The sequence below is a fragment of the Elephas maximus genome, chromosome 21, assembly GCF_024166365.1.
Source record: "Elephas maximus indicus isolate mEleMax1 chromosome 21, mEleMax1 primary haplotype, whole genome shotgun sequence".
In the NCBI taxonomy this organism is placed as follows: domain Eukaryota; kingdom Metazoa; phylum Chordata; class Mammalia; order Proboscidea; family Elephantidae; genus Elephas; species Elephas maximus.
In genome coordinates, this window is record NC_064839.1 from 9,086,037 (window position 1) to 9,099,318 (window position 13,282).

The 13,282-nt window shown below is 38.6% G+C and overlaps 1 protein-coding gene across 3 annotated transcripts in view; it reads left to right on the plus strand.

Annotated features, from left to right (window-relative positions):
- Positions 1–13,282, plus strand: part of NETO2 (neuropilin and tolloid like 2) — a 59,613-nt gene that overhangs the window by 13,476 nt on the left and 32,855 nt on the right. For all 3 annotated transcript variants that reach the window (XM_049864451.1, XM_049864452.1, XM_049864450.1), the window contains exons 3-6: positions 2,113–2,253; positions 2,759–3,007; positions 9,326–9,370; positions 9,453–9,580. In XM_049864451.1, coding sequence (XP_049720408.1) covers positions 2,113–2,253; positions 2,759–3,007; positions 9,326–9,370; positions 9,453–9,580 — 563 coding nt within the window. The remainder of the gene's footprint in view (positions 1–2,112; positions 2,254–2,758; positions 3,008–9,325; positions 9,371–9,452; positions 9,581–13,282) is intronic.

A 13,282-nucleotide genomic window follows, 5' to 3' on the forward strand; every position in this document is an offset into this window, starting at 1 on the left:
CAGGAATTGAAAAACTTTCTATAAATGTCCAAATAGTAAATATTTTAGGCTTTGCAGGCCATATAGCCTCAAGCAACTATTTAGCTCTGCCATAGTAGTGTGAAAGCAGCCATGTATGGTACAGGTGAATGGGCATGGCTGTATTCCAATAAAACTTTATTTATAATAATAGGCAGCAGGCCAGATTTGTCCCATGGCTATCGTTTGCCAACCTCTGCTCTCAATTTCTACTAAGTTTTTCATTTGTATTTTTAGGAGCTTTCTTTTATTTCCTGAATATTCTGTTTTTTAAAGTACCTGTTCTTATTTTGTGTTACACTGTCTTCTTTTTTTGTCTCCGAGGAGATGAAACACTAGTATTGTGTTGTTACTGTCGTTTTATTTTTTTAATTTTTCTTAACGTTTCTTGGAGATGCCTTTTTGTCTGTTTTGTTCTCTGTTTTTCATATCAGGAGCTTTCAAATGTCTGGTGCTCCTGGGATGTATGCTAATTACGACAGATGCACTAAAGACCTGATCATCAGGTCCCTGCGGGTGTAGGTAGGGCTGGCTTACTGTGGCCCTCACTGTTGATATTTGCAGAAACCTTTGGTCTACATCTTTGAGTCTCTTCTTTGGGCTGATTAGATTCCGCAGAGAAGGATCTTTTCCATTGTCTTGCTTGGAGGCCCTACATCTGACTGCCAGCCTTTGGGGGACTCCTTGGAGGAGAGGGCTGGGAGTGTTATTCATTATGTTAATATTCACCTGATTTTCCTGTTTTCAGGTGGGTATCTTCAACCTCAGCTGTGCCTGATGTCCCCTAAGTGAAAAATCTTTTGTTTTACCTGCCTCCAAAGAAATAACCTCAGTTTTCTGATGTGGCGATGTGGCGACAGCTACCTAGATTTGTGGGATACAAGAGGGTAGTGGAGATCAAACTTTAAGCAGACTTTTAATCAACGTTTTTGAAAAGTCTAATTTTAATAGTCTTCACTTCCAGAGACCCCTGGTACTGCCAGTTGTTACTCTTGTATCTATATCTTTGGACTTAGAGTTTATGCCTTTTTTTTTAAATCCCAAAAAAAAAAAATCCCTTTAGAGTTGTTTAAATGAGGTTTCCGGAGGGAGGGAGCAGAGCTAAATGTATGTATTCAATCTTCATTCTTTAAAATCCATCTGTAATCTTTGAATCTTGACATTTTTGTTAAAGTAAATATAGGGGTACCATTATCAGATAAATTCCTGAAGTCCTTTTATGTATTTTTAAAATTTTATTTTGTTGAGAATATGCATAGCAAAAACATACAATTCAGCCATTCCTACATGCAGTGTCCAGTGGCAGTGATTACATTCTTCAAGTTGTACACAAGCATTCTCACCCTCCTTTTCTGAGCTGTTGCTTCCCCATTAATAAACTCACTGCCCTCTAAGGTGTCTGTCCAATCTTTCGAGTTACTGCTATCACTTTGATCTCATGTAGGTAGGTCTTTAAAAGAGCATAATGCTTAAAGCAGACATTTTTTACTAATTAAGGTAAACTACTGCTTGCTTTTAAGAAGACTCCACAGGATATTTTGGTTTAAAGTTTACAGATTATCTCAGACCTGTAGTTTCAGGGGTTCATCCAGCCGCCTTGGCTCCAGAAAGTCTGGATTCCATGAGAATTTGAAATTCTGCCCTGCAGTATCCCTTTCTTGAGCAGGATTCTTCTATATATATAATCAAAGTGTTCAAAAGTGGTAGCCAGGCACCATCCACTTCTTCTGTTCTCATGACAAAGAAGGCATTTGTTCATGGAGGGATTCTTTTGTTTTTCTGTCAGAACTGAATTCTATTGACTTACCAGGTTTCCCACCTGGTTTTTGTAAAATCAAGCATTTTATTTCTGCTTTCTCTTATATGGTGAATTTGTCTCTGGTTGCAAGTTCTTCAAGCCAGCCCAGCATACAATCTTATTTTCCTTTCAATTCTGCTGTGTTGAATTTGTTGTGCTAAATATGGCCAAGGTTCCTATAAAAGTGTCTCTGTAATATAGAGCAGACAGTAGTTTGTGGAAGTTGATGAGAAAAGAGAAGAATGCCATTCTCTTTGGCTGTCATTAATGTTTTAAATGCTGTTTTTACTCATAAGATGGACAGAATATTGGAATCAAACATATTCCTGCAACACAGTGTGGCATTTGGGTTCGAACCAGCAACGGAGGTCACTTTGCGTCCCCAAATTATCCGGACTCATATCCACCAAACAAGGAATGTATCTATATTTTGGAAGGTATTTGACAAATTTCTGTCTTTTATTGAATGAACTTTTACATTATTGTAAAATTAAGTGTGTTGGCTAAATGCTGTAATAAAGCCAGTTTGAATAAAATTTAGATATTCATTTGAATTAGACTCTGGTAATTATAAATATTCCTGAATATTGGACATGATAACAAAATAATATTGAAATGTTATAGGAATTTTGAATCTCCTAAGAAAAGTTTGAATCTCCTGTAGATTTAATTCAACGAGGTGTATATGAGAAATTTCTCTCATGAGAAACTTTCTTAAGCTGACATCCACAAATGCCAGAGGGAAAGATTACTCTAGTTTGATGAAGGGTATGTTACCATTAATGTAAAATGTAACATTTGTTATGACTTATATATATAGCAATTAATGCAATTATTATTCTTATTTATGTAGAGTAAAAGACCAGTTTTTTTGTTTTTCTCACTTGTATCAGTACATTTTTGTTCTTTGTGTTCTCCTGATTTGCTTGTTCTCTTTTCCAGCTGCTCCACGGCAAAGAATAGAGTTGACCTTTGATGAACATTATTATATAGAACCATCATTTGAATGCCGGTTTGATCACTTGGAAGTTCGAGATGGGCCATTTGGTTTCTCTCCGCTTATAGATCGTTACTGTGGCATGAAAAGCCCCCCGTTAATTAGATCAACGGGGAGATTCATGTGGATTAAGTTCAGTTCTGATGAAGAACTAGAAGGACTGGGTTTTCGAGCAAAATATTCATTTATTCCAGGTAAAAAATAAATTATCTTTTCAGTTGTGTAGGTATCCCACACTATGATTTTAGAATCTTAAGGTCAGAGAACAGAATTAGATTTCTTTGTTTTACGTCATATACATAAGGCCAGAAACATCAAGAGAAATAACATTGTTAAACCAGCAAATCATGTTTTCATAATCCCCACCAAAACTGATTTTTGGCTGATTTTTCCTCATTGGATTGATTGAATTAACTACTTGTTTGAATAAAGTTATCTCTAGAAAACATTGAGCAATACAAAGAATACTGGTCTGCACTTGGAAGCAGAAAGTCTGGTTTTCTAATCCTCTCTCTGCCACCTTACCCCCACAAGTCGGTCAGTTTGTCATACTGTGGGGGCTTGCATGTTGTTGTAATGCTGGAAGCTATGCCACCGGTATTCAGGGTCACCCATGGAGGAAAGGTTTCAGCTGAGCTTCCAGACTAAGACAGAGGAAGGACCCGGCAGTCTACTTCTGAAAAGCATTAGCCAGTGAAAACCTTATGAATAGCAGCAGAATGTTGTCTCATATAGTGCTGGAAGATGAGCCCCCCAGGTTGGAAGTTACTCAAAAAATGAAGTTGGGCAAGAGCTGCCTCATCAGGGTAGAGTCAACCTTAATGACATGGGTGGAGTAAGCTTTCAGGACCTCCATTTGCTGATGTGGCACGACTCAAAATGAGAAGAAACAGCTGCAAACATCCATTAATAATCGGAACCTGGAATGCACGAAGTATGAATCTAGGAAAATTGGAAATCGTCAGAAAAGAAATGGAACGCGTAAACATCAGTATCCTAGGCATTAGTGAGCTGAAATGGACTGGTATTGGCTGTTTTTAACTGGGCAATTGTATAGTCTACCATGCTGGGAATGACAGCTTGAAGAGGAATGGTGTTGCATTCATCATCAAAAAGAACATTTCAAGATCTATGCTGAAGTACAGTGCTGTCAGTGATAGGATAATATCCATACGCCTAGAAGGAAGACCAGTTAGTATGACTATTATTCAAATATACCCACCAACCACTAGGGCCAAAGATGAAAAAATAGAATATTTTTATCAGCTGCTGCAGTCTGAAATTGATCGAACATGCAATCAAGATGCATTGATAATTACTGGCGATTAGAATGCGAAAGTTGGAAACAAAGAAAAAGGGTCAGTAGTTGGAAAATATGGCCTTGGTGATAGAAACGACGCTGGAGATTGAATGATAGAATTTTGCAAGACCAACGACCTCTTCATTGCAAATACCTGTTTCACCAGCATAAATGGCAACTATACACATGGACCTGGCCAGATGGAACACACAGAAATCAAATTCACTACATCTGTGGAAAGAGACGATGGAAAAGCTCAATATCATCAGTCAGAACAAGGCCAGGGGCCGACTGTGGAACAGACCATCAATTGCTCATATGCAAGTTCAAGCTGAAACTGAAGAAAATCAGAGCAAGTCCACGAGAGCTAAAATACGACCTTAAGTACATCCCACCTGAATTTGGAGACCATCTGAAGAATAGATTTGACGCCCTGAACACTAGCGACTGAAGACCAGACGAGTTGTGGAATGACATCAAGGACATCATGCAGGAACCATCAAAAAGAAGACGGAAGGAATACGCAGTCATTATACCAAAAAGAATTAGTCGATGTTCGACCATTTCAAGAGGTGGCATATGATCGGGAACTGATGGTACTGAAGGAAGAAGTCCAAGCTGCTCTGAAGGCATTGGTGAAAAGCAAGGCTCCAGGAATTGATGGAATATCAATTGAGATGTTTCAACAAACAGATGCAGCACTGGAGGTGCTCACTCACCTATGCCAAGAAATATGGAAGACAGCTTCCTGGTCAACTGACTGGAAGAGATCCATATTTATGCCTATTCCCAAGAAAGGTGATCCAACCAAATGTGGAAATTATAAAACAATATCATTAATATCACATGGAAGCAAAATTTTGCTGAAGATCACTCAAAAACAGCTGCAGCAGTATATCGACAAGGAAGTGCCAGAAATTCAGGCTGATTTCAGAAGAGGACGTGGAACCAGGGATATCATTGCTGATGTCAGATGGATCCTGGCTGAAAGTAGAGAATACCAGAAGGATGTTTACCTGCGTTTTATTGACTATGCGAAGGCATTCGACTGTGTGGATCATAACAAATTACGTATAACATTGCAAAGAATGGGAATTCCGGAACACTTAATTGTGCTCATGAGGAACCTTCACATAGATGAAGAGGCAGTTGTTTGGACAGAACAAGGGGATACTGATTGGTTTAAAGTCAGGAAAGGTGTGGTTCAGGGTTGTATTCTTTCACCATACCTATTCAGTCTGTATGCTGAGCAAATAATCCGAGAAGCTGGACTATATGAAGAAGAACCGGGGCATCAGGATTGGAGGAAGACTCATTAATCAACCTGCGTTATGCAGATGACACAACCTTGTTTGCTTGAAATGAAGAGGACTTGAAGCACTTAATGAAGATCAAAGACCACAGCCTTCAGTATGGATTGCACCTCTACATAAGGAAAACAAAAATCCTCACAACTGGACCAATGAGCAACATCATGATAAACAGAGAAAAGACTGAAGTTGTCAAGGATTTCATTTTACCCGAATCCACAATCAACAGCCATGGAAGCATCAGTCAAGAAATCAAAAGATCTGTTGCATTGGAAAGATCTGCTGCAAAGGACCTCTTTAAAGTGTTGAAGAGCAAGGATGTCACCTTGAAGACTGAGGTGCGCCTGACCCAAGCCACGGTATTTCCAATCGCATCATATGCATGTGAAAGCTGGACAGTGAATAAGAAAGACCGAAGAATTATTGATGCCTTTGAGTTTTGGTGTTGGCGAAGAATATTGAATATACCATGGACTGCCAAAAGAACAAACAAATCTGTCTTGGAAGAAGTACAGCCAGAATGCTCCTTAGAAGCAAGGATGGCGAGACTGCGTCTTACATAGTTTGGACATGTTGTCAGGAGGGATCAGTCTCTGGAGAAGGACTTCATGCTTGGCAAAGTACAGGGTCAGCAGAAAAGAGGAAGACTCTCAACAAGGTGGATTGACACGGTGGCTGACACAATGGGCTCAAGCATAACGACGATTGTGAGGATGGCTCAGGACCAGGCAGTGTTTCGTTCTGTTGTGCATGGGGTTGCTGTGAGTCAGAACCGACTCGATGGCACCTAGCAGCAACAGCTGCCACCTGTTGGCTGTGAAACACAGGGAACACCTGCTGCATTTGTTTCCTGATGCTGCAGCAACAAATTACCACAAACTGGGGGGCTTAAAGCAACAGAAATTTATTCTCTCACAGTTCTGGAGGCCAGACTTCCAAAATCGGGCAGAACCATACTCCCTCCAGGGACTCTGGAGGAGCATCTGCTTCCCTCTTCCAGCTCCTGGCAGCTGCCCTACATTCCTGAGCCTGTGCGTCCCTACCACTCTTGCCTTTGTGGTCACATCACCACCTCTGTGTCTCTGTCCTTTCCTCATGTCAGAATTCTTAATCACGTCTTTTGCCATGTAAGGTAATGTTCACTCTACCACATAAGGTAATATTCACTCTACTATGTAGGTTAATATTTTCTCTACCACATAGGGTGGTAATACTGTACCATGTAGGGTAAGTATTCACTCTACCACATAAGGTAATATTCGCTCTACCAGATAAAGTAATATTTATTCTACCCTGTAAAGTAATATTCACCCTCCCATTTAGAGTACTATTTACTCTACCATGTAAGTTAATATTCCCTCTCCCACGTAAGGTAATAATATTCAGACTACCATGTAGGGTAATATTTGCTCTTCCATATAGGGTAATATTCTCTCTACTGTGTAAGGTAGTATTCCCTCTACCATGTAAGGTAATACTCATGCTGCCATGTAGGGTAATAGTCACTCTACCATGTAGGGTAGTATTCCTTCTACCATGTAAGGTAATATTCATACTACCATGTAGGGTAATAGTCGCTCTACCATGTAGGGTAATATTTGCTCTTCCATATAGGGTGATATCCTCTCTACTGTGCAAGGTAATATTTCCTCTACCATGTAGGGTAATAGTCGCTCTACCATGTAGGGTAATATTTGCTCTTCCATATAGGGTAATATTCTCTCTACCATGTAAGGTAATACTCATGCTGCCATGTAAGGTAATATTCCTTCTACCATGTAAGGTAATATTCATACTACCATGTAGGGTAATAGTCGCTCTACCATGTAGGGTAATATTCCCTCTATCATGTAAGGTAATATTCATACTACCATGTAGGGTAATATTTGCTCTTCCATATAGGGTAATATCCTCTCTACTGTGTAAGGTAATATTCCCTCTACCATGTAGGGTAATAGTCGCTCTACCATGTAGGGTAACAGTCCCTCTACCATGTAAGGTAATATTCATACTACCATGTAGGGTAATAGTCGCTCTACCATGTAGGATAATAGTCATTCTGCCATGTAAGGTGACATTTCCTCTACCACATAGGATAAATCCTCTACGGCGTAGGGTAATTTTCACAGGTTCCAGGGATTAGGACATGGACATATCTTTTGGGGGGCCACCATTTAGCCCATTTTGTCTGTTGTATCTACCCTGGGATGTGTGAAAACGCTTTGAAACTCTGAAGCCCTGTCCAGTGTAAAGAATATATATGTCCCCTAAAGGGGAAGCACAAAGATGGACAAGTAATTTTCCTGTCCTTCAGGAGCTTACAAAATGAAACAAGATGAAAAATAACTTCATGTAACAATTACGAGATTTTTTCACTTGTTTTTGACAAACTTAATCTTTAAAGGATTGATACACATCAAAATGAGAAATTATCCATAATCCCACCCACCCCCGTATATGTAAAAAAGTGTTAACGTTTTGGTGTGTATCCCTTCAGATGTTTTTCTGTATGCATTTTGTTTTACAAAACTAGGATCACAGTATACGTACAGCCTTATTAACCTACTTTTAACACCTGAAAAACGTTTCCCTCAGTAAACATCATGGGAATTTTTAAATGTTGCTTCAGTGGCAAAGGATATTCTCCAAAGATGAAATTTGTCTTTTAAATGTTAGCTTAATTTAAAATAAGTCTCAGAGACTGTTCTTTTTTAACTTAATAAACTCAACCTTTGTAAAAGGGAACAACTAATAAATACTTCAGCTCTTTTGCAGAGAAATGTCAAATAGAAATTTAAATCTTACAGCAGCGTTGGGAGAATCAGAATTTCGTCATATCTAGGCATGGTTTTTTTTAGGCAAGAATTTTAGGATATTATCATTAGACGGCAGCTGTCTGCCTGTCATTACTGCACTGAAGTTACCAGAATTATATCCCAGTTACTTCCAGGAAGTAACAGTCCTTTAAGAGTCTCTGCCTCAACAACCACCACCAGTAGCTTAGAGAATTTCATAAAAAAATGCCAATTTCTCACCATTGTTAATAGATTGTTTCCAGATTTACCAGCACTGAACAGAATTACCTTATATGCATGACTTTATGGTCAGATGTAGCCATATTTTGACTTAGGCAGATTATACACTGCATAGTTATTTTGACATGTGGGTTTATTTTTAATTATCGTGGTGAAGCTTTGGAATCCTGACTCACATAAAGGTAACATAGTTGAGTGGGGAAAATTCTAAAGGGTAGGTGGCTAGAGAATAGGAATTTGGTCCTGGCTTGGCCATTGTCTGATCTAAGAAAACCACTAAATCTCTCTCTGACTCAGTTTCCTCACCTGTAAAATGGTATATTACCTAATCCTCTGGATATTACTGTCATGAAAGAGCATAAAAAAGTTCTCTGATTATGTTTTTTAATACTTAAAAACATTGGAATAAGGTTAAGTTTTGGAAGTCTTTTTTTTTACCCCAAGTAGTTTAAACTTATTTTCAAAGATCTGATGCACGCATGATTTTGTGACACCAAAATACCAGTTGTTTCTGTTAATTGGTTTAAAAAAAAAATTTTTTTTTTTAATAAAATCAAATACCTGATTAATTTAATCAAACCAGTTAAAAAAAAAAAAAAAGCCAGCTCTCTGGAATAGAGCACCTGCTGCTGCTTTTGACAGTTGATGGGAGTTTTGAAGTAGTTTTAATGACGGAATCAAAAGTATTAGTATTATGTAAACATTGATACCACAGATGAGTAGCCTGAATCACATTCACAGATAACCAGTGTATGCTTTACGTCAGTGAAAGCTGCTTTCTCTTGCCTTGTTCTTAAGTGGCGTCTTAGGTATAAATTAAGATGTCGAGCCTTGAAGTAACTCTGAAATTCTCTTCTTCTGTTGCAGATCCAGACTTCACTTACCTAGGAGGTATTTTAAATCCCATCCCAGGTTTAGTATATTACCTCGTTTTCTCATGGCATTTTTGATTGGTCTTATTTTCCTTTGAACATTCCTCATTTATTCTTTCTAGATTGCCAGTTTGAGCTCTCAGGAGCTGACGGAATAGTGCGTTCTAGTCAGGTAGAACAAGAAGAAAAAACAAAACCTGGCCAAGCCGTTGATTGCATATGGACAATTAAAGCTACCCCAAAAGCTAAGGTATTGTTACGTATTGAGTAATTTCAGAAGAGAACATAATCAGAGATGCTTTGTATAATGGGTTATTTTGGTTCATACAAATATTTATTGATTATATGAACTGATGCAACAACTAACGTTTTAGCTTACTTTATTGAGTACCTACTAAGGTTCCAGCATTGTTATAGTTAAACAACATAGTATATAAGTTTCAGGAATATCACACATATATTAAAGTTTTTTTTAATCTGTAGGTTCCTAATTTGTGAGTGCAGTTATTGATCAGTATGATTTGTAAAACCTTTTTATGGGGAGGAAAAACAGGCCACAAGAGGTTAAAATGTCTTGCCAAAGTCACAGAGCCAGATAACATCGTCAGAACCAAACACAAATATGTTGAGTTCTGGGTTCTTACCATGTTTTCTGTTAATTATGTAGCACCTTTGTTGGAACCTTGGTGGCGTAGTGGTTACAAGCTCGGCTGCTAACCAAAAGGTCAGCAGTTTGAATTCACCAGCCACTCCTTAGAAACCCAAACCCTATAAGGCAGTTCTGCTCTGTCCTCGACTCTAAGGCAATGGGTTTGGTTTTTTTTTTTAATGAGAAAATACTACAGGGAAGAATGTTTTTAAATTATCATGTCAGATTGAAAATGATCACTGACTACCCTTAAAAAAAAAAAAAAAACCTTAACAAATCATTAAAGTTAGATTTACAGTTAGGTTAATATGATGGATTATACCTTACCAATTATAGATTCCAACTCATGATTACCTCATGGGTTGAAGTATATCTGCACTCCATGGGGTTTTCAGTGGCTGATTTTGGGGGAGGTAGATTGCCAGGCCTTTCTTGTGAGGCACCCCTGGGTGGACGCAAACCACTAATCTCTCAGTTAGCAGCCAGGCAAACAAACTCTTGAAAACATTAGAATATAAGAAATAACCTTTTAAAAGCATACAGTGATTGTTATGAACTGTAAATTAAAAGAGATAACTATAAATCAGGAGTAAAAATATTGGCAGTACAAACATGTAAAAACCAATCCCATTGCCATTGAGTCAATTCTGACTCAGAGCAACCCTATAGGACAGAGCAGAACTGTCCCATAGGGCTTCAAAGGAGCAGCCGGTGGATTTGAACTGCCAGCCTTTGGGTTAGCACCTGAACACTTAACCGCTGCAGCAGCAGAGCTCCACAGATGTACATAATCATATGTGTGTGTATAGTTTACCAAAATTAAATATAAAAAATAGAAAACCCAAATAATCCTTTACTCAGGTAAAGAAAGTGATTTTGTAGTGAAAATACGAGAACAGAAAAACTGGCCAGACTAGCTTTTAACAAATACTCAGGAAACACATTATGTGAACTGTTTCAGAAAACTGAAGAAGTGAGAGCAGCCTCCAACCCCTTCTGTCAAAACCAAGTAAGGATTAGATGAGAGAAGAAAATTATACACCAGTAGCATTTATAACTCAGAAGAAAACCTGGTGATCTATTTCTGAAAAATCAGCCATGAAAACCCTGTAGAAGAACCCAATTCTGTTTTGACACAGTTGGGTCTGAGTCAGAAAGGACTTGATGGCAACTGGTGGTATAGTTAGCATTTATGAAATGCAAAGTTAAAAGCTAACCAATGACAAAACATAAATGTATTTTAGAAGTCATGACCCAAGTGAATTTTATTTCAGAAATTCTTGCATAGTTTAATATTGGAAAATCTGATGTACTTTACCAGATTAAAGGAGAAAGTCCATATATCTCAGTGTATGCAGAAAAATATTCAATAAAACTTAAAACTTATTAAAAAAAATAATAACTAACAAAGAAGGAGACTTTTTTCAGCATAATGAAGAGTATCCACTGAAACCCTGTAGTAAGCACCATAATTAGTAGTGAAACCTTAGAAGCACCTCCTTTAAACTCAGGAGTAAGACAGTAACGTCTGCTTTCAATGTTTTATTCATTGTTGTTCAGAAACCCTGCTCAGTGCAACAACACGAGAGACGAAAGAAGAGGTAATCAGTTATAAAAATCAGTTTCTTTTCTGTACTCCAGCAAGAATCATTTAGAAAATAGGACTTTTTTGAAATATCATTTACAATAAGGACAAATCATAAGGTACCTATGAGTAAATAAAAAAGGATGTGTAAAACACTTACGGAGCAAAGTGTAAAATTATATTGCAAGACATAAAAGAAACTGAGAGACATCATTTTCATGGATGAAAAGACTCAGTATCACAAAAAATATTGTTTCCAAATTAATCAGTCAATGAAAATAATTTTAACCAAATCCTAGTATGGCTTTTTGCAGAACTTGACTAGCTAATTCTAAAATTCACATAGACGAACAAGTGGTCAAAAAGAACCATGACAGTTTTGAATAAAAACAAACTTGAGGAAGGTAATCTTTGAGATAAAGTCGTGGTAACTGGACAGTATGAAATTGTCATTGGGATATGGAACTTAATGAATCTGAATAGGGTACCCCAGTACAGAACGGCACATGTATAGAAATCGGGTATGTAACAAACATAGCATTCTAGATCAAGAGAAGAGGCTATTGATAACTGGCACTGGGACAGTTAACTGTCAGTGTTAGATCTCTGTCTTAGACTTGGTGTAATATCAGTTCTTAATGTTAAAGCAAAACCAAAACTTGTAGAATAAAATGTAGGAGAATAGTTAACATGACCAGTTTACTAAAAATAAACAGAAAATGGAGTATAAAATTTTTCAGTTTTATTACATTAAAGTAAACTTTTTGACTTCCAGAACCAGCCAAGGTGGACTAAGCCCACTCTAACCTATTTTCCCTACAGATGGCAACTAAAACCTTTGGACAAAGTACAAAAAGCAAGTACATGAGGATTCTGAAAACTATTAGCCAGATGGATTGGGGAGGGAAGTTAAAACTTGAATAATGACCCATAAAAGGGGTGAGATTCAGTTTTTCCCCTTGCTTTGCCTCCTGGCTTTGAACTGAGGGTGGACTGGCTCATGGAACTGCTTAGCAGGCACAGACAGTAGACACTCTGAAAGAAACGGCTGTAGGGAAGAGCAGCCTAGGAAATCTGAAGACTGGGGCAGGGTCCCTGTCTTTTTGTTCGTTTGTTACTCTTGTCTCCTAGCTTTGCCCAAGCCCAGAACCAGTAGTAGACCTGCGATACAGCAGCTGCAGCAGCAGCTGAAATCCCCAGAGAAACCCTGTCCCCTTAGCCAGAGGAACTGGGAAAAGGGGATGATGTTGTCAGAGAGACCCTGTCCCCTTAGCCAGAGGAACTGGGAAAAGGGGATGATGTCAGAGAAACCCTGTCCCCTTAGCCAGAGGAACTGGGAAAAGGGGATGGTGTTGTCAGAGAAACCCTGTCCCCTTAGCCAGAGGAACTGGGAAAAGGGGATGATGTTGTCAGAGAAACCCTGTCCCCTTAGCCAGAGGAACTGGGAAAAGGGGATGGTGTTGTCAGAGAAACCCTGTCCCCTTAGCCAGAGGAACTGGGAAAAGGGGATGGTGTTGTCAGAGAAACCCTGTCTCCTTAGCCAGAGGAACTGGGAAAAGGGGATGGTGTTGTCAGAGAAACCCTGTCTCCTTAGCCAGAGGAACTGGGAAAAGGGGATGGTGTTGTCTAGAGAGTATGGGGCAGATCCCATTATTTTTTTTCCCCCTTCTCAGCACCCCAAAGGTTACTCAGAACTTGGTAGAGGATAGGTGGTTACA